General features: G+C 45.0%; 1 protein-coding gene across 26 annotated transcripts in view; it reads left to right on the plus strand.

Moving 5' to 3' along the window:
- Positions 1–24,190, plus strand: part of LOC123772677 (very low-density lipoprotein receptor) — a 656,118-nt gene that overhangs the window by 393,689 nt on the left and 238,239 nt on the right. For 17 of the 26 annotated variants that reach the window (XM_069303520.1, XM_069303522.1, XM_069303528.1 and 14 more), the window contains exon 1: positions 4,113–4,569. The exons of 2 other annotated variants lie outside the window; for them this stretch is intronic. In XM_069303520.1, the coding sequence (XP_069159621.1) occupies positions 4,377–4,569 (193 nt within the window). In that variant the 5' untranslated portion in view covers positions 4,113–4,376. Of the gene's footprint in view, positions 1–4,111; positions 4,570–24,190 lie in introns of those variants that run through there. 7 more of the 26 variants (XM_069303518.1, XM_069303517.1, XM_069303521.1 and 4 more) reach the window with 2 other exon arrangements.

Below are 24,190 nucleotides of genomic sequence, written 5' to 3' on the forward strand. Positions count from 1 at the left end.
ACGCTTGACTGCTGTAGAGTCATATATATATATATATATATATATATATATATATATATATATATATATATATATATATATATATATATATATATATATATATATATATATAGAGAGAGAGAGAGAGAGAGAGAGAGAGAGAGAGAGAGAGAAAGGGAAACTTGACGGTACACGGGTTTATCTGCCTCCTTCCCCCTCTCCATTCTCTTCCCACTTTCCCCTCATCATCCTCCTACTCCTCTCCCCTTATCTCCCCTAAATCCTGCATCTTCACTACATCTTCATCACAATCATCACTACTCACTATTTTCATCACTAACCCGAATGAATTCAATTCATATTTTTACATTTTTTTTTTTACACATTTGATTCGTAAGTTACCCTATAATATATGAGAGTGGGGACTATAGGATGGTTAGTCATAAAGGTATGATCAGTATACCTTTCGAGTTAATCATGAGACACTCTACGGAAAACACATCCGCGATTTCATTTCACATCGTGAAAATCACACTAGAGGGGGGGGGGGGGGATTACAGGCTAATATTTCTTAAAAGTATTTAACTTAGGTCTACCACGACCAACCTATGTCCGTCCCGTTCCCCAGACCATTCCCCCTGCAAAGTTGGGTGAGGCTAGCCCTGAACGTCTGGCCTCCAGCTTCGGACAGACTGACAGACATTCTCATAGTATAGATTAATCAAATCTATTCTATAAGAGTCGTGGTGACATAATTGGGATGGTCAGAATTTGTTGTTTAAGATTCGCTACCTGGAACAAAAAGTTCCACGTAGCACGGTCTATGGCGAGCCCGTAATTTGTTGTCATGTATGGACCAGTTAACTTCCTATAGAGTCCTTCAGAACTTTACGTTCTTATGAAAAGTATACTTGATTAGTTTAGTTCCTTACTACCCTAATTAAGTCAGAAATAAATGAGCTTCTCCTCTGGAGTGCAGCCTTTATGCTCAAGTTACATAAAGGCGTTTATTCAGTAGCGCGGTTAATTGCCTCACGAGTCATATAAATCACTAATGAGCTCCCGGGAATGTGATGAGGACTTAAATTGTATTTTCTCTTCCACATATTACGGATCAATAGAGCATTCTTTGCAGATGTGTGATGATATCCGTGTTAGTGCGTGTCTCCTCCATTACGGCCGCGACGGCCACTCGTCACACACCCGGAGTGTGTGTAGCTGTGTACCGGCCGCCAGAGATAACAGGTGTGTATAACGGAAGTGCTATTAGGAGGAAGTCGCGAGAAGCCAGATGTACTCGTGTGTCTGCTGCTGCTGCCACGCAGACACCATGGCCGGCTGCCCCCGTGTGACATCACTCAGTGACGTCACATCGCACCACCGTCTCTGATTGGCTGGAGTGCGCGCCTCGTGCAAAGATGCCAGATTGGTACGAATTTGTTTCTATTTTTTTTGTAAAGAGTGGATTGTAATCGCAGGTTTGTATTGGCAAAGTGATATTAGGTTTGGTGAGTAGAGGCACTCACTGCTGTCTTCCCCATTGACAACATTTATTGCTCATTAACTGCTAATCCCGCAGAAACCTATGGGGCGATATGAAATATGAAACTAATGGGGCGACTTGCAGAGTCATACCTTTTTTCATTGATTTCTCAAGGCCGCGTTTTCCATCGATTGATTTGCAGAAATAAATAGTCAAAAGTGACTTGTACCCGATAACCTTAGAAAACTCAAAGAGCTGAAATAAATATCCTGATATCTCATATACTCCTTGAGACGATAGGCTGCAGACGACGCACTCAGCCCATCTCTCAAACTGAGAACGTTGCCAGATACCGCTACTCGCCCCTTTTATCCTGATGATTAAAAAGCCATAAAGTATAGTTTTGTGTATTATTTGTGATTGTAGGTGGATAAGACTCATCTTGCGCTGGTCAAGCACGCCTCTGGGAGGGTGGTGGTGCGGGTGTAGAGGGTGTAGGAGAGAGAGAGAGAGGAATATAGCCTTGTACTGAGGTATCCGACTCCGTCTTGGGAGTGTATTACCAACACACACTTCCTAGGGTGCGTTCTTATCCATGCCACACCCTGGTTCTCACACTCAAGGGTATGTATGAACCGGGAGGTGTATATATATACACCCGGCTTCTCGGTGTGTATACATCCGGGTTCTTGTGCATGTATATGCGTGGGAGTAAAGAGGAAGGAGAGGCATAGGTGAAGGGAAGTATAGAAGTGGGAAATACAGTGAGAGGTATGAAAGCAGGCGGACTGTCCGCCTTGCTGACTCCCCCTTTTGTCCTGGACTATATTCAGGACTACAAATATACTTGGTGGTTGAATGGCCTTGTTAACCCTCCTATGGTCGATAGACCTATGGCCCCCATAAGCCATAGGTCATAGGCATAAGCCATAGACCCCCCAACACCAAATCGAAATAAATGCTCAAACTCAAGCATAAGTATCTTTTTGTTTACACTGTTTACACTTTGTTTACACTACAACAATGTTTGTTGCAAGAGATAACAACTCTATCACATCTGCAACGCTCTCATATCTGCAGAGTGCACGAATCTAATCATTGTCTCTTAGAAACAGGTTCATTAGGAGTTTGTTAAGTAATTCCCAGTGTCAGATGTAAGTACTTGAAGCTGGTTCTATACGTTTATAAGTGTCGTTTCTCTTATAAAGAGTTTTATTATATATTTATTAAGTAAGTTGCAATTTCATAGGAATACAATGGTATGATGGTAGCATATTATGTGTGATAGATTATAGAGTCAAGAGCCAGCCGTATAGGCTTATTGATGACCAGACCACACACTAGAAATTCAAGGGACGACGACGTTTCGGTCCGTCCTGGACCATTCTCAAGTCGATTCTCAAGTCACAATCTACTTGAGAATGGTCCAGGACGGACCGAAACGTCGTCGTCCCTTCAATTTCTAGTGTGTGGTCTGGTCAACATACTTCAGCCACGTTATTGTGACTCATCGCCTGCGTATAGGCTTATCTTATATCTTCATCTTGCAAGATGGTTTAATCATAGCTCTTGGATATCCTGTGGTCTGCGTACATAACGTTTTCAGTTCTAAACATAACTCGACACACTAATGTTTTCTACTCTCTCGAGGGCGAGTGATTGTTCTTCTTCCAGCTCTATAGTTTCCATAGAGTGAGGGTTAACAAGAGAGATTGCTTTGCCAGAGCTTGGAAATCACAAAATCATTTTGCTTGGCTTGGAAATCATTTTGCTTGTCAAATCAGCTTGGAAATCATTTTGTCAGCAGGGTTGACGTGGGAGAAGCTATTTTCAGTTATGCAGCGCACATTTGCTATGGCCTTGGGTGAGATGAGAACCCATTGCAATAGGAAATTGAGTTCAAGCACTGGGCAGGGAGGATCGACTTGACCTGTTGATCCGACAGTAATTGGAGAGCTGGTTTATAAACCGGCTCGTGTTTCCATGGAAAACTAATAGGATCAGGCTTTTGGTGAGGTACGAAGCCTAATTAACTATTGTACCGTATCCAGAGATATGTTAAACAGTCTCTTCCAAACAAACGCTTTATATATATATATATATATATATATATATATATATATATATGTATATATATATATATATATATATATATATATATATATATATATATATATATATATACATATATATATATATATATATGTATTGATCTCAATTGCAGCTGATAACATATTTGATGGTTTCGAGTTTTCATGAAGTCTGTATTAGCTTTCAAAATATACAAAAAGTAGTTTATCTGTGCAACTTTTATTTCAGTTTCGTTTGATTATACAAGAAAAATATTTAATACCAATTTTGTTTATTAATGTCGTGGGTTGGAAACTGGTCTTTAGGTCCGGCTCCCATACACGGCTGATTGCCAACAGGTTCCCAGAGCAAATATTAAAACAAACAACAAACTTAGGATACCCGTCGCAAATTGACTCGTTATCTGGAACGGGATTCGGTTCATCAATTACTTCCCGCGCTTAGAAAGATAAAAGGTAGAAAGGGTAGATAAAAACGAGTAGAAAAAAAGGAAAAGTGGTATAAAGAGTGGCGAGCGACTTGTGGCAACCGAGGCAAACGCATCTTGGCCGGACGTTGCCAGATTAGTCACATTGGAACAGTGGGGGGAGACGCTTGTCCGGATAACGCTCGTGCATTTGTGAGTGGTTTATCGCCTCAGCACACAACACATCCCATCCCGTTGTGAATCTGTGGCTCCGAGAGAGAGCATATAGTGTGTTTAAACCACACCAGTGGTCGGCCGGGTAGGGGGGACAGGTAGCCAAGTGTGTGTGTGTGTAAAAAGAGTCCAGTTTTTCCAGCAGTGTTTGGCTGTGTGGAAAGGGGGAGGCAGATCCAAGCAATGTGGTTCAGAACAGTGTGTGTGACTGTGTGTTTGTTGGCTGGTGCTTGGAGCGCCACGGCTCAAACAAGCACATGCTCTATTACAGCGTTTAAGTGCAAAGGTGTTGAGAACTGCATCCCCAAGTCTTGGCAGTGTGACGGAACTCCGGACTGCCAGGACGCTAGCGACGAGGACCCCACCATATGTCCAGGTGAGTAGCCCTCACCCACCTCAGTCTACCTCTGGTTTACCTCTGGTTTACCTCTGGTTTAGGTTTCCAGAGTTGGGCTTGTGGCTTAGCCGGGCTTGGAGGGGATATTTTTGCGATTTTTAAGATGTTTCTTCGGGCCGGCTCTTAAAACCCGGCTCGTCCGGCGTTACCTGAAGGAATTTGTTCGCTTGAAAACAACCTGTTTTGTTCTGGTAGTGTACCGTCAAGTAGGGATACCGTACCGGTTTGGCAGTGTACCGTCAAGTAGGCATACCGTACCGGTCTGGCAGTGTACCGTCAAGTAGGGATACCGTACCTGTCTGGCAGTGTACCGTCAAGTAGGGATACCGTACCTGTCTGGCAGTGTACCGTCAAGTAGGGATACCGTACCTGTCTGGCAGTGTACCGTCAAGTAGGGATACCGTATCGGTCTGGCAGTGTACCGTCAAGTAGGGATACCGTACCTGTCAAGCAGTGTACCGTCAACATGGAATACGCTGCCGGCAAGACCACACTAGAGAGATAGACCGACTAACCCAGCCCGGAAAACCGGTCCTGACGCGGGCCAACGCCCGAGTGCACATTACCATCCAGGACTAACGCCACAACGGTACTTGTCCTGGACTACGGGCTCACCATAGCCCGTGCTACTTGGAACTTTTTGTTCCAAGTAGCGAATCTTCAACAACATTGTCCTGGAAATTCTAACTTGTTTGGGAAAAGCGCGTATCACGCATTCCAGTGTAATGAATTATTCGGGTAATGAGCCCAAAATTTGTGTATTTCCAGTACTGTGATTCTTGAAATCACCCCTACACCACAGTACCTAGGGGCTCACCATAGCCCGTGCTACTTGGAACTTTGTTCTAGGTAGCGAAATCTTTTAACAACAACAACAACCCTACACCATTTGGGCTTCATCATCCATAATATTTACATTCAAACATTTTTAACTTTTTTGCATGTATTCCATAGTCATATTGGCTTAGCGCTTCCTCCAGATAATTACCTAACCTTTTGTTTAACACCTATTGGTGCAACGAACAAAAGTTGTCTATTGTATAAAAAAAAAAGATTACTTTTTGTGCTGTAAATTATTGGGAGGATCAAGGGGTAACAAACGTCTTTAGATTTAGTAAGGCATATATGTACTAAATTAGTCCTAAGATGGCATATATTAGACCTAAGATTGCATATTTTATATATATAAAATATACATATATTTACTACACATATATATACATATACATTTACTATACATATATATACACATATTTACAGTAATATATATATATATATATATATATATATATATATATATATATATATATATATATATATATATATATATATATATATTATATATATATATGTCGTACCTAGTAGCCAGAACGCACTTGTCAGTCTACTATGCAAGGCCAAATTTGCCTAATAAGCCAAGTTTTCCTGAATTAATATATTTTCTCAAATTTTTTTCTTATGAAAAGATAAAGCTACCCATTTCATTATGTATGAGGTCAATTTTTTTTTATTGTAGTTAAAATTAACGTAGATATATGACCGAACCTAACCAACCCTACCTAACCTAACCTAACCTAACCTAACCTATCTTTATAGGTTAGGTTAGGTTAGGTAGCCAAAAAAGTTAGGTTAGGTTAGGTCGTCGAAAAACAATTAATTCATGAAAACTTGGCTCATTAGGCAAATCGGGCCTTGCATAGTAGGCTGAGAAGTGCGTTCTGGCTACTAGGTACGACATATATATATATATATATATATATATATATATATATATATATATATATATATATATATATATATATATATATATATATATATATAATATGCTAAAAGTCCAGATGCGTTTGAGCATTTTAAGCTGATGATAATGATTTTTTTTTAAATAACTTCGTAGTGTAAATGTGACAAACGCCATCCATTAGAAGGTTAATCCAGCACGACTTGTTAATGGCATTTGAAGCTAGACAAATGGTCATCTAAACTTAATGCTTCAGCCAGAATTGTAATGGGTTAGTTAATAATGCCTTTATCCCAGGGTAATGTGTGCTGTGTTGCCAGTGCTGTAATTCCTGTAGTCACCCTATTACACCCATTAGGGTGTAGGGTAATTCTTGTCACCCTACTACACCTCTTAGGGTGTAGGGTAATTCTTGTAGTCACCTTACACCCATTAGGGTGTAAGGTGATTCCTGTGGTCACCCTACTACACCCCTTAGATGTTTAGGCTTAATTATTCGTGAGATTTACATCCAAAAATCATATATTTTTTTTACCCTCTACGTCATCGTTACTCTTTAAACAAACCTATCCCAATCCAGCATAGCCCAATCCAAGGAAACCCAATCCAAGGAAACCCAATCCAAGGAAACCCAATCCAAGGAAACCCAATCCAAGGAAACCCAATCCAAGGAAACCCAATCCAAGGAAACCCAACCCAAGGAAACCATAACCCAATCTAACCTAGCCCAACCCAACCCAACATAACCCAATCTAACCCAACCCAACGTAACCCAACCCAATTCATTCAAACAAGAGGAAAATGTTCTGTCATAATTCTTATTGCAGTGTGGACGAAGTGTGACGTCACAATGACGTTGTCCTATTCATGCCAGAGTACAGGTTTTGGACCCTACTCAAGTCACCTCAAAAATCGTCTTAGGGTGTGTTATCGGGGTCAAGAATGGTACTCTCTCGTGGGCTTGGGTTATGATAATAATGAATTAACGGTTTAATTACTTTGTTATATAGAGGAATTATAGAGTAATTTGGCTTGGCCTATAAGCAAAGGCCAAGTGTAGGTCTAATTTTATTTTTAATATTTATTCGTTTGTGTGTTAAACTGATGTTAAATGGTTGAGTAACAGAAAGATTTCACACACACAGAGATCACACTAACGTGATGCATCAAATGAACAAATCCACAAGGGCCGTGACGAAGATTCGAGAAGAATCCTCGTCACGGCCCTTGTGGGTTTGTTCATTTAACAGAAGGATTTCCTTGAAAATTTTAATATTTGTGGGTATGTTGACTGGAAGGGAAGGGAACTATGAGGGGGGAAAGCGCCAAGCCATTACTATATAGCACTGGGAAGGGGTCAGGATAAGGACTTGGGATGGGACGACGGAAAGGAATGGTGCCAATGTATTTACCCATAATTACTGACAGTGCTTGGCAATGGCCTGGATTCACGAGGTTTTGTTCACCTGTGTGTAAAAAAATAAAAGCAAAAAACATATGCGTTTCCTCCCCTGACTAAAAGCACTACATATATATTTTTTTAGGAAAATAGTCAATTACCAAACATTCCAAAAATACAAAAGCCGCTCCAGATTTACAACCCTTGGTTCCTAAATGTGTCTGGGTCCACCTTTTATATTTTTTGTAATTATTCAATAATTGAATAATAATTTTTGTTGTAATTGTAATTTTTAAATTTTTGTAATTAATTTGTTTTCTTTTGTAGTTTACGTTCTTACTTGAAGGTCAAAATTTGCATAAAATCTTTTGAGATATTTATCATAATGACATGGAAATTTTTGCACAAGGTTATCTTGAGGTTATCTTGAGATGATTTCGAGGCTTTTTAGTGTCCCCGCGGCCCGGTCCTCGACCAGGCCTCCACCCCCAGGAAGCAACCCGTGACAGCTGACTAACACCCAGGTACCTATTTTACTGCTAGGTAACAGGGGCATAGGGTGAAAGAAACTCTGCCCATTGTTTCTCGCCGGCGCCTGGGATCGAACCCAGGACCACAGGATCACAAGTCCAGCGTGCTGTCCGCTCGGCCGACCGGCTCCCGTTAAGTAAAAGGTTAAGTAATTATCAGGATAAAGCACCAAGCCAGATGCGGCCCCGACAGCTGAGTGGACGGCGCTCGGGATTCGTAGTCCTGTGGTTCCAGGTTCGATCCCCGGTGGAGGCGGAAACAAATGGGCAGTTTCTCTTTCACCCTGATGATCCTGTTCACCTAGCAGTAAATAGGTACCTGGGCGTTTGACAGCTGGTACGGGTTGCTGCTTCCTGGGAATGTGTAACAAAAAGGAGGCCTGGTCGAGGACCGGGCCGCGGGGACGCTAAGCCCCGAAATCATCTCAAGATAAGATAGCCATTATAACTACAGTATATAAATAGCACTTGGAAGGGAAATGAGGATAAGATAAGGATTTAGGATAGGACGGAGGAAAGGAATGGTGGTTGTTAGGTGATAATTGTTGATTAGGATTTACTGGATGATTCAGAACCTTATCTTTTATGTGAGAAGTACAATGGGTTGTGAAGGTGCCTATGTAGGATCATAATGGGGATCGAACCCGGCGCCTTCGGTTACTCGTGACGCGTGTTCGATCCCCCAACATGCTCCAGTGATTTTTCACAAAAGATTCATCACACAATTGTGGTTTGTTAGTGCATGTGTAAGTGATGCAAAGGCCACTAACTCGCACAGTGGATTACTGTGTGTGTATACCAAATGGTAGACTGGTTATTGAATAGTCTAGGCCTCTCTCTCTCTCGCTCGCTCGCTCTCTTGCTCGCTCTCTGGCTCTCTCGCTCGCTCTCTCGCTCTCTCTCTCGCTCTCTCTCTCGCTCTCTCTCTCATCCCAAGACGCTGAGCAAGACGAGGTTGATCTTGGAGAGGATTAGAGAGATACACGGTGTGTGTGTGTGTGTGTATATATATAGCGAGGAAGGGGGTGGGGTGGCGCATGGGGGGGGTGATAGGGAGGGGTTGGACATACCTCACCTGCAGTTTACCCCGTGTTGGTATCGAGGATTAACTGTCCCTGTGGCCCGGTCTCTTTGAGTGGTTGGGGGTTTGGTCAACCAGGCTGTTAGACGCAGCTGCTTGCAATCTGACGCATGGATCACGGCCTCCCGGTTGCTCCGGTTTTCCTTTAGAGGTGAACAAATCCTCAAGGGCCGTGATGAGGGTTCGAACCTTCGTTCGGAGTGATACCAGACGCGTCTTAGTCAACTGTGCCTCGACATGACTAAAGGTGTCATATAATGGTGTTTATGAAAAGTTCTCCTTTGTTGGGCTGGACGGTAGAGCAACGGTCTTGTTTCATGCAGGTCGGCGTTCAATCCCCGACCGTCCACAGTGGTTGGGGTCACCACTCCGTCCCCCACGTCCCTTCCTAAATCCTTATCCTGACCCCTTCCCAGTGTTAGTCGTAATGGCTTGGCGCTTTCCCTTCCTTTTCCCTTAAAGGATAGTTCCCTTTGACCACTGTCAGAGGTCGGCTAGTAACGCCCCCCCCCCCTATCCTCATGTTTAGGTTAGACTTTAGAGGGAGGTTGTTGACAAGTCCCTGGCCTTGGATGTCAAGAGGCTGGTGTGAGGAGGGGGGGGCTAGGAGGGAGGAGAAGGGGTTAGGGTGATGTGAGAGGGGATAGTCTAAGAGGTTTAAAGAGGGGAGATGATGGCGTGGTAAACAGGCTCACCATACCCCTTGCTACTTGCCCCGCTCCTGTGCCAGGTAAGTCCACTACGGGCTCACCATAGCCCGTGCTGCTTGGAACTTGTTCCGAGTAGCTGAATCTATAACAACAACAGCGTGGTGGATGGAGGAATACGTATTCACTGAGCCTCTGCGGTTAGAATTAGAAACTATGATTTGAGGGGAAACAAAACATGTTTGCCCGAACTGTCTATGCAGGACAAAGGGCATAAGAAAATCAGTCTGCAGGAGACCTGTTGGTCCAGGCTAGGTTGTTGTTGTTTAAGATTCAGCTACTCGGAACAAAAAAAAAGTTCCAGGTAGCACGGGCTATGGTGAACCCGTAGTGGACTTACCTGGCACAGGAGCGGGGCTGCAACTTTTCCAGGCTAGGTGGGCCCCTATTTCTTCAACCCGTTCTCGGACTTGCTTACAGTTAATATTGGCTTATTTAATAAGTGCATATGTGACATACTAATTGCTTGTGAATGTTTTAGTTTACCTTGAAAAGCTTCATAGAAAACACCGACCTCACCGACACCGACGGTATAGGTTAAGTAATAATTGTAATTAAGAAGCAATAAGATGCTTCTCTTAACATACTAAGAAGGTTAGGTGAGGTCGGTGTTTTATATGAAGCTTTGCAAGGTAAAGTAAAATATTCACAATCAATTAATATGTCACATATGCACTTATTAAATAAGCCAATATTGACTATAAGCAAGTGCGAGAACGGGTTGATTTCTTATACACACTCCCACACCTCTATTTGTTCTAACCTACGGTTGAAGTTATCCAGGCACTCAAAAGTTGGTAATATTAGGCTAGGCGGTAACCAGTTTAATAAATCTACGGCCATTATCTTATTTAGGCTTTGGCTTCAATATTTTTTTTGTGAATGTAATTTTCCGAATCATTCATATTCATGTGTTGGATTTTACGTTAACTTAGGCTCTATATAAGGCTTGGGTTAGCCTTGTTAGCTTGACCCAAGGCTCCATATAAGCCTTAGGTTAGTCTTGTCAGCCTAACCCAGTGGTTCCTGACCTTTTCACCACCAATGATTCCTCAGTATTTAAATTAATTTCCCCACGGATCGCGCCAGGGGTTATCTTGAGATGATTTCGGGGCTTTAGTGTCCCCCGCGGTCCGGTCATCGACCAGGCCTCCACCCCCAGGAAGCAGCCCGTGACAGCTGACTAACACCCAGGTACCTATTTTACTGCTAAGTAACAGGGGCATAGGGTGAAAGAAACTCTGCCCATTGTTTCTCGCCGGCGCCCGGGATCGAACCCGGGACCACAGGATCACAAGTCCAGCGTGCTGTCCGCTCGGCCGACCGGCTCCCTTGCTACAAAAACATGCTACAAAAATTATGAATAATACTTACTGTAATGTAATGAATTACAAGATTAACTAACAAAAAAAACTGGTATTCCCAGTTTCACAACTCATTTGAAAGGCATGCAACTGACGATGCAATTAAACACACAGGCCCACTTAAAAGACAAACTTTAATGACACGATGCTGCTTTGTTGACACTGTTGCGAATTTAAGGTTTTATCGTCACAGTTTAAAGCGCTAGAAGAGCTTCCACATTCCTCCTCTTTGTGTATTGTGATTTTATATAAAGCACGGGCCGCTCTAAGCAACAGCCTGGTGGACCAAACTCTCGACTCAAGCCTGGCCTCGGGCCGGGTTTGAGGAGTAGAAGAACTCCCAGAACCCCATCAACCAGGTATCATACGTAACATATGCGTTCAAATTGTAGATTTAAACACACATTTCATGAAGTTACATCCTACTTCTACTACATCAGATATTACAAAATATTTTGATTTACGAATTTGTAAAGCAACTTTGTATTGTTTACTTCCGCACAGGACTTAGACGGATTGTTGACCAGACCACACATTAGAAGGTGAAGGGACGACGACGTTTCGGTCCGTCCTGGACAATTCTCAATCGACTTGAGAATGGGTCCAGGACGGACCGAAACGTCGTCGTCCCTTCACCTAATAGTGTGTGGTCTGGTCAACATAATTTAGCCACGTTATTGTGACTCATCGCCTGCACTTAGACGGGTACATAAGAGATGTTGGGGTATTCCCTTTTTCTTGGCATTCAGTTTTCACATGCAGCCTAACGTCTGATAAATGGTTAACATTTATTTTAATCGTATTATATTTTGAAGGAGTTAGTGTTGATCTCAATGCCGAGGGGCCAGATTCACGAAGCAGTTACGCAAGTACTTACGAACCTTGTACATCTTTCCTCAATCTTTGACGGCTTTGATTACATTTAATAAACAGTTTACAAGCATGAAAACTTGCCAATCAACTGTTGTTATTGTTATAAATAGCCTCCTGGTGCTCCGGAGCTCATTAACTGTTTAATAATTGTAAACAAAACCACCAAAGATTGAGAAAAGATGGACAGGTTCGTAAGTGCTTGCGTAACTGCTTCGTGAATCTGGCCCATGGTGTGGATCTTAGTGTGGGCCTGCGAATTGGAAGCACCTTAGGCCTAAGCAAGCCTGTCTGTTCCAAAGCTAAGATTGTTAGCTTTTATTGTGATCTAACGTTGGTCTATATAATTTAACATGGTATTTTATAGAATACCCTCTCTCTTTTTTTTTTTAGAGAGAAGGGGGGGGGAGGGAAGGGAATTGTCGGGGGAAAGCGACAAGCCATTACGACTATATTGCACTTGGAAGGGGGGGGAGGGGGGTCAGGATAAGCATGAGGGATGGGACGGTGGGAAGGAATGGGTCCCAACCTCTTGTGGACGGTCGGGGGATTGAACGCCGACCTGCACGACGCTCAACCGTCACTCTACCGTCCAGCCCAAGTAGAGGGCGAGGGAGAACAGAGAATGATTTACATTATAGCCTACATGAGTAGGCTGTTATAGCCTACTCATTTGAAAGGTAACTGCTAACATAATGTTAAGCCTGTGATTATCTTGGCGCCTGGCAGCTGAATGGACAGCACTTTGGATTCGTTGTGATGAGGTTCCGGGTTCGATCCCCGGTGGAGGCGGAGACAAATGGGCAGAATGTTTCTTTCACCCTGATACCCCTGTTACCTAGCAGTAAATAGGTACCTGGGAGTTAGACAGCTGCTACGGGCTGCTTCCTGAGGGATTTGTGTAACAAAAACGAGGCCTGGTCGAGGACCGGGCCGCGGGGACGCTAAGCTCCGAAATCTTCTCAAGATAACCTCAAGATCTTTTGATCAAGATAACCACCAGATTAAGCTACTATTTCTTCATTATTTACCACATTTAACCCAGCGGTAGGCTTAACCAAATTAGCGGGCAGTGTTCTTGAGGTTATTTTGAGATGATTTCGGGGCTTAGCGTCCCCGCGGCCCGGTCCTCGACCAGGCCTCCTTTTGTTTCACACCCCCCAGGAAGCAGCCCGTAGCAGCTGTCTAACTCCCAGGTACCTATTTACTGCTGGGTGAACAGGGGCATCAGGGGTGAAAGAAACTCTGCCCATTTGTTTCCGCCTCCGCCGGGAATCGAACCCGGAACCTTAGGACTACGAATCCCGAGCGCTGTCCACTCAGCCGTCAGGCCCCAGCCTAAGGCCTTCAGATAGTCTAATGGTGTGAAATGATATCATTATGTGAAGGGTCAAAGACTCCATCTTTTGTACCTAGGCCTATAGGCTATTAGGAAAGTAATCCATTGAGGCCTATTCAACCCTTTCATACATCTGTGCATCTTTATGCGGTTACACAGAGCTTTTTAACATAGGCTAGTCACTCTTCATAGCCAAAATGAAGCTCGATTTGATTGATTGATAAAGATTAAGCCACCCAAGAGATGGCTTAATCTTCATGCACCCAAGATTAATGGTGGCACCATGGATTAAGCCACCCAAGAGGTGGCTTCATTCCTGTACGGGCATGAATAACCCGTAAGAGCTCGATTTATAGTTTGAAGATAAATATCATGTTGATGTCGTAGTGCGGTCACCAGGACTGGCGGGTAATTTGTGAGGGGAACAGGGAAGGAAATGTGGAGGTATGAGGGGAAAAAATGAGGGTAAACATTGAGGGGAGAATAGGAAGCAGGGAGGGGAAATAGGCAGGAATTGAATGGGTGAGATTAATGGGTCCGGTAGCTGTCATTTCTGAACATGAGTTTGGGGGAACTTAATTAACGAGTTTAAACTGATTAACTTCGTGAACCAGAGACTTGCCTCGAACTAAAAAATATGACCCAATTCAGAAGACGACATTGCTGTCATTTTCCTCAAATTGGCTAATGATTAATGACGCGTTTACTGCCCTTGTGCTCTGAGTAATGGGTGATAATTATCAGTTGAGTTGTGTCGTGTATTGGTTGATGATTGACGTTGCAGTAGCAAGGGATGATAGACACCAACAAGGGTCTTGGAGCGATGACTGACTCTATTTTCATAAAAAAATAACAAGTCTAACAATTACATTATATATAGTATAGTCAGGAGGCCTGGTCGACGACCGGGCCGCGGGGACGCTAAGACCCGGAAGCACCTCAAGGTAACCTCAAGGTAGTAGAAGCGCTTGCTTTGTCTAGTGGACCCGAAAGCTGCCTGGGCGGGCCTGGGGGTGACCTCGTGTATGGTTCGATATCAGGCGATAACGCAAAAATAACAGTGATGTAATAGGGGGTCTTAGAAGATGGCTAGAGCGACGGAATAATGTTGGATAGGGCGGAAGGCGGGAACAGGACGCCAAGGATAGGGGGGTGGGTGGAGAGGACGGAGACCAGACGCCAAGGATAGAGGGGTGGGGGGTGGGGGACCAGACGCCAAGGATAGAGGGGTGGGGGGGACCAGACGCCAAGGATAGAGGGGTAGGGGGATCAGACGCCAAGGATAGAGGGGTAGGGGGATCAGACGCCAAGGCGGGAAAGGCGTCGGTTCCCTATAATGAACTTTAACGAGGCTCGTAGCTCCTTATTCCTCACTACAGTTTGTTCCATTGGCACAATTAGTAATGATAAAGATATTGGGAGTAAAAAAACTACCAGTTTACTGGACGATTACAAGACTAAAATATTTAGAATATTTATGCAACACCTGAAACTTAAGGAGCATTAGCATTCTGTACTTCTGTTAGACACTGCTAAATGAAACTAGTCAAGCTTAGAGTACGTGCTGCTTAGAAACCTCTGTACAGTAGACATCAGCTAGTAGATGCTTCTAACTTAGTGGTCATCAGCTAGAATTACTTAATATAACTTTAAAGTCGCTACGGACTATCAAAGTTAAGGTATCTGCCACTGGATAACTTCAAAAGTCACTATAGAACTTAACAAAACTTAGGTTTTGATTGAGTCCCAGTGGCTAAGTCCCCCCCCCCCCCCTAAAGGACTTAGCATACCCCCATATGGTATGGCAATGTCTAAGTCTCCCTTATGGACTGACAATTATAAAATCACCAAGACTCAAGTTCGTTTATTGAGACATTACACGACTCAAGATGTCATTTTTTCCCTCCATCCTTACCTGTTGTCAGGGTTATTGGTCGTCTGTTAATGGTAACAAACTGCGTCCTCTTAAGAGTTGTGTGTCCTCGTGGCCGTCCTCCTGCCACCGTAACCGGCGATGGGAAACGGCTCTGGCGAGGTTGCGTATTGGCCATATTCGCTTATTAACTCATGGTTACTTGATGGAGCGCCGCCTTGCTCCTTATTGTCCAAATTGCATTGTCCCTCTTACGGTCGTGCATATCCTTGTTGAATGTCCTGACTTGCCGGTCGAGATTGTGTCTTGCTCTCCGACCGTCCCCCGCGGTCACCTGTCCCTCGATAGTATTCTTGGTGACTCGGGTGCTTTTGATATCGTTTACCTTATGCGTTTTTGTTCCTCGTATTGCAACCCGTTCTCGCAAATTCGTATAGTCAATATTGACTTATTAACTACGTGCATAGGTGATATACTAAACATAATAGATACCCTTAAAAAGCTTCATAGAAAACACCGACCTTACCTAACCTTGTTAGTATGTTAAGATAAGCATCTTATTGCTTCGTAATTACAATTATTACTTAACCTATATCTACAATAAATTAAGTAACAATTGTAATTACGAAGCTATAAGATGCTTATCTTAAGATACTAACAAGGTTAGGTAAGGTCGGTGTTTTCTATGAAGCTTTTTAAGGGTATCTATTATGTTTAGTATGTCACCTATGCACTTATTTAATAAGTCAATATTGACTTTACGAATTTGCGAGAACGGGTTGCGTATTGGCATCCAAACTCTCACAAGTCAAGCCTGGCCTCGGGCCGGGCTTGGGGAGTAGAAGAACTCCCAGAACCCCATCAACCAGGTATATGTGGGCCTGCGGGCCACTCCAAGCAACAGCCTGGTGGACCAAACTCTCACGCGTCAAGCCTGGCCTCAGGCCGGGCTTGGGGAGTAGAAGAACTCCCAGAACCCCATCAACCAGGTATCAACCAAGGTATCATCCTTGGTGATATTTAGCGCCCTCTGATTATCGCACACATTTGATGGTGCTACATAACCTTCCTGGTTTGGTGCCTTCTATTGATAATTACTTACAACAGATATACAAAAATGATTGGTGCCCGTTAGGGGGGGGGGAGAGGAGAGGGTGGCTATTGATGCCCGTTCAATCGATCACGTTTGTCACGCAAAGTTAACCGCCAGTGATTGATGGAGGCTGGCGGTGGGTAGTGGTCACTCTCCTGTCAAGTCGGTCTGTTAGCAGGTGTGTGTGTGTGTGTTAGCAGGTGTGTTGTGTGTTAGCAGGTGTGTGTGTGGGGGAACACACAAGAATATAAGAGCATGCAAATTAAAAAATATATTTTTAAAAGCCTTATTATACAATACGAGGCAGCTCCTGTTGATATTTCCCCCCCCCCCCCCCCCACTCAAAATACAACTCAATATTACTCTTCAAAATCAAATACAACAAAAATCAAAGTTTAAATTAACATTAGAGGTCAGATCACTAAGAGTCGAGACCAGGTTCTTTGATTTGCCACAATGTACTAAATATAATGTTCTTCCGTTACCAGAAACACACTAATCCAAGCCACCACCTAAACTATCCTAACCTAACCAACCTTACCCTACCCTACCCTACCCTAACCTAACCCAAGCCACCACCTAAACTACCCTAACCAACCTTACCCTAACCCAACCCAAGCCACCACCTAAACTACCCTAACCTGACCAACCTTACCCTACCCTAACCTGACCAACCTTACCGTACCCTACCCTAACCTAACCTAACCCATCCCAAGCCACCACCTAAACTACCCTAACCTAACCAACCTTACCCTACCCTAACCTAACCAACCTTACCCTACCCTAACCTGACCAACCTTACCCTACCCTAACCTGACCAACTTTACCCTACCCTAACCCATCCCAAGCCACCACCTAAACTACCCTAACCTAACCAACCTTACCCTACCCTAACCTGACCAACCTTACCCTACCCTAACCTAACCAACCGGATCACATAAAACGTAGATTTTTTATGGGGTTGCTGCTTTTCATAGTAGCAACCCGTTCTATAATGTTCATCATTGGCATGAACAGTCTAGCCCTGGCCAGAGGATGAACGTTTTGGCACCGATCCTTGACTCATAGCCCCTGTTCAACCAGCAGTAATTGGGGATCTATTTTTAAACCGGTTCGCAGATCGAGCTGCGGGGGGGGGGGGGAGGGGGGAAGCCTACAAACAGGAATTAAACCAAAAATAGGAAAAAAATACAGTTTTCACTTTAGATTATTATGTGACGTCGGTCTGTTGGGAAGGCGAGATGGAACGACGATGTAGAGGGCGTTACTACGCACCTCTTCCGTGCGAAGGATAACTGATCAATGGCCATACATCGGGATGCGGGGTCTTAATAGCCTGGTTGATCACACCAGGCTTAGGCAGCCACCGGGACACACCGATTTCCTGGAAGCTGCTGCTTCAGGTGGCTAACAGGTTATAAGAATGAGCATCGTCTTGTGAGGAGTGAGCATCATGGAGGATGCTGCAGAGAGAGAGAGAGAGAGAGGGGGGAGGAGGTGGAAGGGGGGTTAGGGAATATGGTGTGGTGCGCCCCGCCCTGGGGTCCAGTTAATTGCATGGTGGCCGGTTTTGATGGATAGGGGGACGGGAGATTGGGGCAGGATTTGGAAGGATTGGTACGCCAGGCCTAATGTTGCAGCAACGTTGGCACTGCAGCGAATACTGGCTGGCCCAACTTGTTCCAACTCATGTCTCCTAAACAATGTCTGAAATCCCAAAACTTGTTTCTATTCAACTTCCTTCGTGACGAGCGAAAGGAGTTATCAGGATAAAGTGCCAAGCCAATGCGACTATATAACACTGGGAAAGGGTCAGGATAAGGATTTGGGATAGGACGGGGGGGGGGGAAGGAATGGTGCCTAAATACTTGTGGACGGTCGGGGATTGAACACTGACCTGCATGAAGTGACGAACGAGGGCGTGGTCTATAGCCACATAAGCCTAGGGAAGTGAGGTCCTCGTTTGCTAGAACTGACTGGAAATCTAGAAGACTCTAGAAGGGCAAATACCTACCAATCCATCTAGAATCCATCGTGTGCCGATTTCTAGGTCGGCGTTCAAATCTCGACCGTCCACAAGTGGTTGGGCACCATTCCTTTCCCCCGTCCCATCCCAAATCCTTATCCTGACTTCCTTCCCAGTGCTATATAGTCGTAATGGCTTGGCGCTTTCCCCTTCCCTTTCCTCCAACCAAAGATTATTACCCCCACTTTCTATATAGCGACATATAGCGATATATATTACTCCCACTTTCTATATAACAGGTTCTTGGATATCACCGAACATTGCTGTATTCCATAGGCCTAGCGTACAGGCACCGCCTATTAGGTTGTTTGTAATTACTGATATCACCCCTCAGTAGTGTCATTAACGATATCAGTTTGAGGGAGACATCGTTATCGTGCCCGGGGGTTGGTATCTGGAGGTATTTTATCTCGGGTTGTGGTGAAAAAAGTGATGGTGTATTACACACAGAGATCACACTAACGTGATGCATCAAATGAACAAATCCACAAGGGCCAAACCCTTTTAACCCTGTCGTGGCTCAGTCGATTAAGGCAGTGTCTGGGATGCTCCCGGACGCAGGTTCGAATCCTCGTCACGGCCCTTGTGGATTTGTTCAGATGTATTGCTCTTGCGTGAGAGACAATTGTGGTTGAACCCTTCTCATACATTCCACATCGTTGCCAGCTAAAACATCGTACATTGACTCCAAAAGGGCTCCTGTAGCTTGATCCTGGCCTTTTATCGTCTTGATTCAGTGGCTGTGTTACCTCATCGCTCTCAATGGGCGAGTCTCCTGCTACCTTTGTCCAGCCATTGTGTGTGTGTGTGTGTGTGTGTGTGTGTGTGTGTGTGTGTGTGTGTGTGTGTGTCTTGTTCTTCGGGTTGGACAGCCAGGAGTGGGTAGGCTTTGTACAGGGATGTCATACTCACATTCTCATTCTTTCTCTCTCATTGTCTCTCTCTCTCTGTCTCTCTCTCATTGTCTCTCTTTCTCTCTCTCTTTCTCTCTCTTTGTCTCTCTCTCTTCTCTCATTGTCTCTTTCTCTCTTTTCTTTCTTTTTACACTGTCCCCCAAACATGGTGCAAGTCGGCAGTCAGATGTTAACTGTTCTCATGTAACGGTATTTACCAGGGCGGGCAGAAATTAGTAGTAGACAAACGCTTAAATTAAACTCGTAGAATTATTGTGACGCCGCGTGTGATGTTTTGATCACGTTACTCAACTGGAAGATGGTCGGGCCTTTCCCTTCACAAAGACCGCACAAAACATATTTTTTAATCCGTCATGCAATCTTCAATTTTTGTAATGCATGACATATTAAAGTTTTTTTCTGCTTGATTGAAGTATGCATATGGTTGAAAGGGTATGACAAGCGGTATTAATAAGGTCTAACCGGGCTGTGGTGGGTATGTGGGCCTGCGGGCCGCTCCAAGCAACAGCCTGGTGGACCAAACTCTCACAAGTCAAGCCTGGCCTCGGGCCGGGCTTGGGGAGTAGAACTACTCCCAGAACCCCATCAAGCAGGTATCAAGCAGACCTGGAAAGACCCGGGTAAATACCAGTTTGGAAACAGGGTGGTTGATTTACGGAACAAATTACCGGGTAAGATAACAGACGCGGGATCACTTGGAGTGTTTCAAGCGTAGGTGTGACATATTGAAATGAGTTTGAGTGGATAAATATAGCTGCTGCCTCGTATGAGCCGGTATAGTTTTTTTTTTTTTTTACAGTTTTGGACATTTTTTAAGATTATTTAAGAATGTGTAATGATGTAAAGCTGTTCCTACTGCTTTACGAACCTCGTGTAATGTGTATATAAGTTGTTTTACGAATCTCTTGTATTAATATGTATATAACCACACACACAGAGATCACACTAACGTGATGCATCAAATGAACAAATCCACAAGGGCCGTGACGAGGATTCGAACCTGCGTCCGGGAGCATCCCAGATACTGCCTTAATCGACTGAGCTACGACAGGGTAAAAAGAGAGCTCCCGGACCAACCCGTTCTCGCAAATTTAATAAGTCAATATTGACTTATTAAATACGTGCATAGGTGACATACTTAACATAATAGATACCCTTAAAAAGATTCATAGAAAACAATGACCTTACCTAACCTTGTTAGTATGTTAAGATAAGCATCTTATTGCTTCGTAATTACAATTATTACCTAACCTATAATAGGTATAGGTTAAGTAATAATTGTAATTACGAAGCAATAAGATGCTTATCTTAAGATACTAACAAGGTTAGGTAAGGTCGGTGTTTTCTATGAATCTTTTTAGGGGTATCTATTATGTTTAGTATATCACCTATGCACGTATTTAATAAGTCAATATTGACTTTACGTATTTGCGAGAACGGGTTGCCCGGACGCAGGTTCGAATCCTCGTCACGGCCCTTGTGGATTTGTTCATTTAATAAGTATATAAGTTGTTTTACGAATCTCTTGTATTAATGTGTATACAAGTTGTTTTACGAATCTCTTGTATTAATATGTATATAAGTTGTTTTACGAATCTCTTGTATTAATATGTATATAAGTTGTTTTACGAATCTCTTGTATTAATATGTATACAAGTTGTTTTACGAATCTCTTGTATTAATGTGTATACAAGTTGTTTTACGAATCTCTTGTATTAATATGTATACAAGTTGTTTTACGAATGTCTTGTATTAATATGTATACAAGTTGTTTTACGAATGTCTTGTATTAATGTGTATACAAGTTGTTTTACGAATGTCTTGTATTTATGTGTATACAAGTTGTTTTACGAATCTCTTGTATTAATGTATACAAGTTGTTTTACGAATGTCTTGTATTAATGTGTATACAAGTTGTTTTACGAATCTCTTGTATTAATGTATACAAGTTGTTTTACGAATCTCTTGTATTAATGTGTATATAAGTTGTTTTACGAATCTCTTGTATTAATGTGTATACAAGTTGTTTTCTTGTCCCCCCTAAAGCCCCCCTGGATTATTACTCCTCCTGTAAGGGTGGTTGATGGAGATTGGATGGGGTAGTTGACGATATTTTGATGTGTTGCTGTGCGATATCTTGGGAGAGAGAGAGACGGGGGAGGAGGGGTGGGGGATGAAGTAGGTAATGAGATGTATATATATACAACTGAAATGCCATATATATACTGAAATATATATGGCATTTCCTTGTCGCGTGACTAGGTCTATACATTGAAGGATGTTGAAATATATGGGTGCTGAAAATATATATATATATTTTTTTATAAAAGATTGTGACCCCTGCTTGGGGTCTGGGAGCCTGCTGGGGGTCTGGGAGCATGCTGGGGGTCTGGGAGCATGCTGGGGGTCTGTGAGCATGCTGGGGGTCTGGGAGGATGCTGGGGGTCTGGGAGCATGCTGGGGGTCTGGGAGCATGCTGGGGGTCTGGGAGGATGCTGGGGGTCTGGGAGCATGCTGGGGTTTGGGAGCATGCTGGGGGTCTGGGAGCATGCTGGGGGTCTGGGAGCATGCTGGGGGTCTGGGAGCCTGCTGGGGGTCTGGGAGCATGCTGGGGGTTTGGGAGCCTGCTGGGGGTTTGGGAGCATGCTGGGGGTTTGGGAGCCTGCTGGGGGTCTGGGAGCCTGCTGGGGGTCTGGGAGCCTGCTGGGGGTCTGGGAGCCTGCTGGGGGGTCTGGGAGCCTGCTGGGGGGTCTGGGAGCCTGCTGGGGGTCTGGGAGCCTGCTGGGGAACTGGGAGCATGCTGGGGTTTGGGAGCATGCTGGGGTTTGGGAGCATGCTGGGGGGTTTGGGAGCATGCTGGGGTTTGGGAGCATGCTGGGGGGTCTGGGAGCCTGCTGGGGGTCTGGGAGCCTGCTGGGGAACTGGGAGCATGCTGGGGGTCTGGGAGCATGCTGGGGTTTGGGAGCATGCTGGGGGTCTGGGAGCATGCTGGGGGTTTGGGACCTTGCTGGGGGTCTGGGAGCCTGCTGGGGGTCTGGGAGCATGCTGGGGTTTGGGAGCCTGCTGGGGGTCTGGGAGCATGCTGGGGGTCTGGGAGCCTGCTGGGGTTTGGGAGCATGCTGGGGTTTGGGAGCATGCTGGGGTTTGGGAGCCTGCTGGGGGTCTGGGAGCATGCTGGGGGTCTGGGAGCATGCTGGGGGTTTGGGAGCATGCTGGGGGTCTGGGAGCATGCTGGGGGTCTGGGAGCATGCTGGGGGTCTGGGAGCATGCTGGGGTCTGGGAGCCTGCTGGGGGTCTGGGAGCATGCTGGGGTTCGGGAGCCTGCTGGGGGTCTGGGAGCCTGCTGGGGGTCTGGGAGCCTGCTGGGGGTCTGGGAGCCTGCTGGGGGTCTGGGAGCCTGCTGGGGGTCTGGGAGCCTGCTGGGGGTCTGGGAGCATGCTGGGGGTCTGGGAGCATGCTGGGGGTCTGGGAGCATGCTGGGGGTTTGGGAGCATGCTGGGGGTCTGGGGGTTTGGGAGCCTGCTGGGGGTTTGGGAGCCTGCTGGGGGTCTGGGAGCCTGCTGGGGGTCTGGGAGCATGCTGGGGGTCTGGGAGCATGCTGGGGGTCTGGGAGCCTGCTGGGGGTCTGGGAGCATGCTGGGGGTCTGGGAGCATGCTGGGGGTCTGGGAGCCTGCTGGGGGTCTGGGAGCCTGCTGGGGGTCTGGGAGCATGCTGGGGGTCTGGGAGCCTGCTGGGGGTCTGGGAGCATGCTGGGGTCTGGGAGCCTGCTGGGGGTCTGGGAGCATGCTGGGGGTCTGGGAGCATGCTGGGGGTTTGGGAGCATGCTGGGGTCTGGGACCATGCTGGGGGTCTGGGAGCCTGCTGGGGGTCTGGGAGCATGCTGGGGTCTGGGAGCATGCTGGGGTCTGGGAGCCTGCTGGGGGGTTGGGAGCATGCTGGGGGTCTGGGAGCATGCTGGGGGTCTGGGAGCATGCTGGGGTCTGGGAGCATGCTGGGGTCTGGGAGCATGCTGGGGGTCTGGGAGCATGCTGGGGGTCTGGGAGCATGCTGGGGGTCTGGGAGCATGCTGGGGGTCTGGGAGCCTTGTGCCCTAATGCTCCACAGCATCGCCGGTAATAATAATGTGATCAAAACTCAATAACACCACCTGGCCTTCAATACTTCTCCAGGGACAAGTAAACAATCACTAGAAATAACTAGTTTACTGGGGCATATAAAATAATTCACCAGAAATAACTAAAGAAAAAAACTAAGTTCTCCAACTAATACTATTTCACATTAGCTTTACTCAACACTCTTCGAAATCATCATCATCATCACTGTACTGCACACCCTCTGAGCTAGTTGTCACTAGGCTCTATCCTAGTGCAGTGGTACACTAGCTCTAGCATGCTTCAAATCGAATTGAATTGAAATAAGTTTATTGATGTAAAATACACACAAAGGGATGAGGTAGCTCAAGCTATTCTCACCCCGTTCAGTACATCGTGTTAATACATACATATATACACATCACAAACAATAAACATATTACCAAACATTCAAATCGAAGTATTATACAGAATGGTGGTGTCAATGTCCTCAGAAGCCACATAAATCCATAAGTCCACGTATAAATCTCAGAAGTCCACATAAATCATACATGAAATATCACCTACCACCTGT

The sequence above is a fragment of the Procambarus clarkii genome, chromosome 50, assembly GCF_040958095.1.
Source record: "Procambarus clarkii isolate CNS0578487 chromosome 50, FALCON_Pclarkii_2.0, whole genome shotgun sequence".
Classification (NCBI taxonomy): Eukaryota; Metazoa; Arthropoda; class Malacostraca; order Decapoda; family Cambaridae; genus Procambarus; species Procambarus clarkii.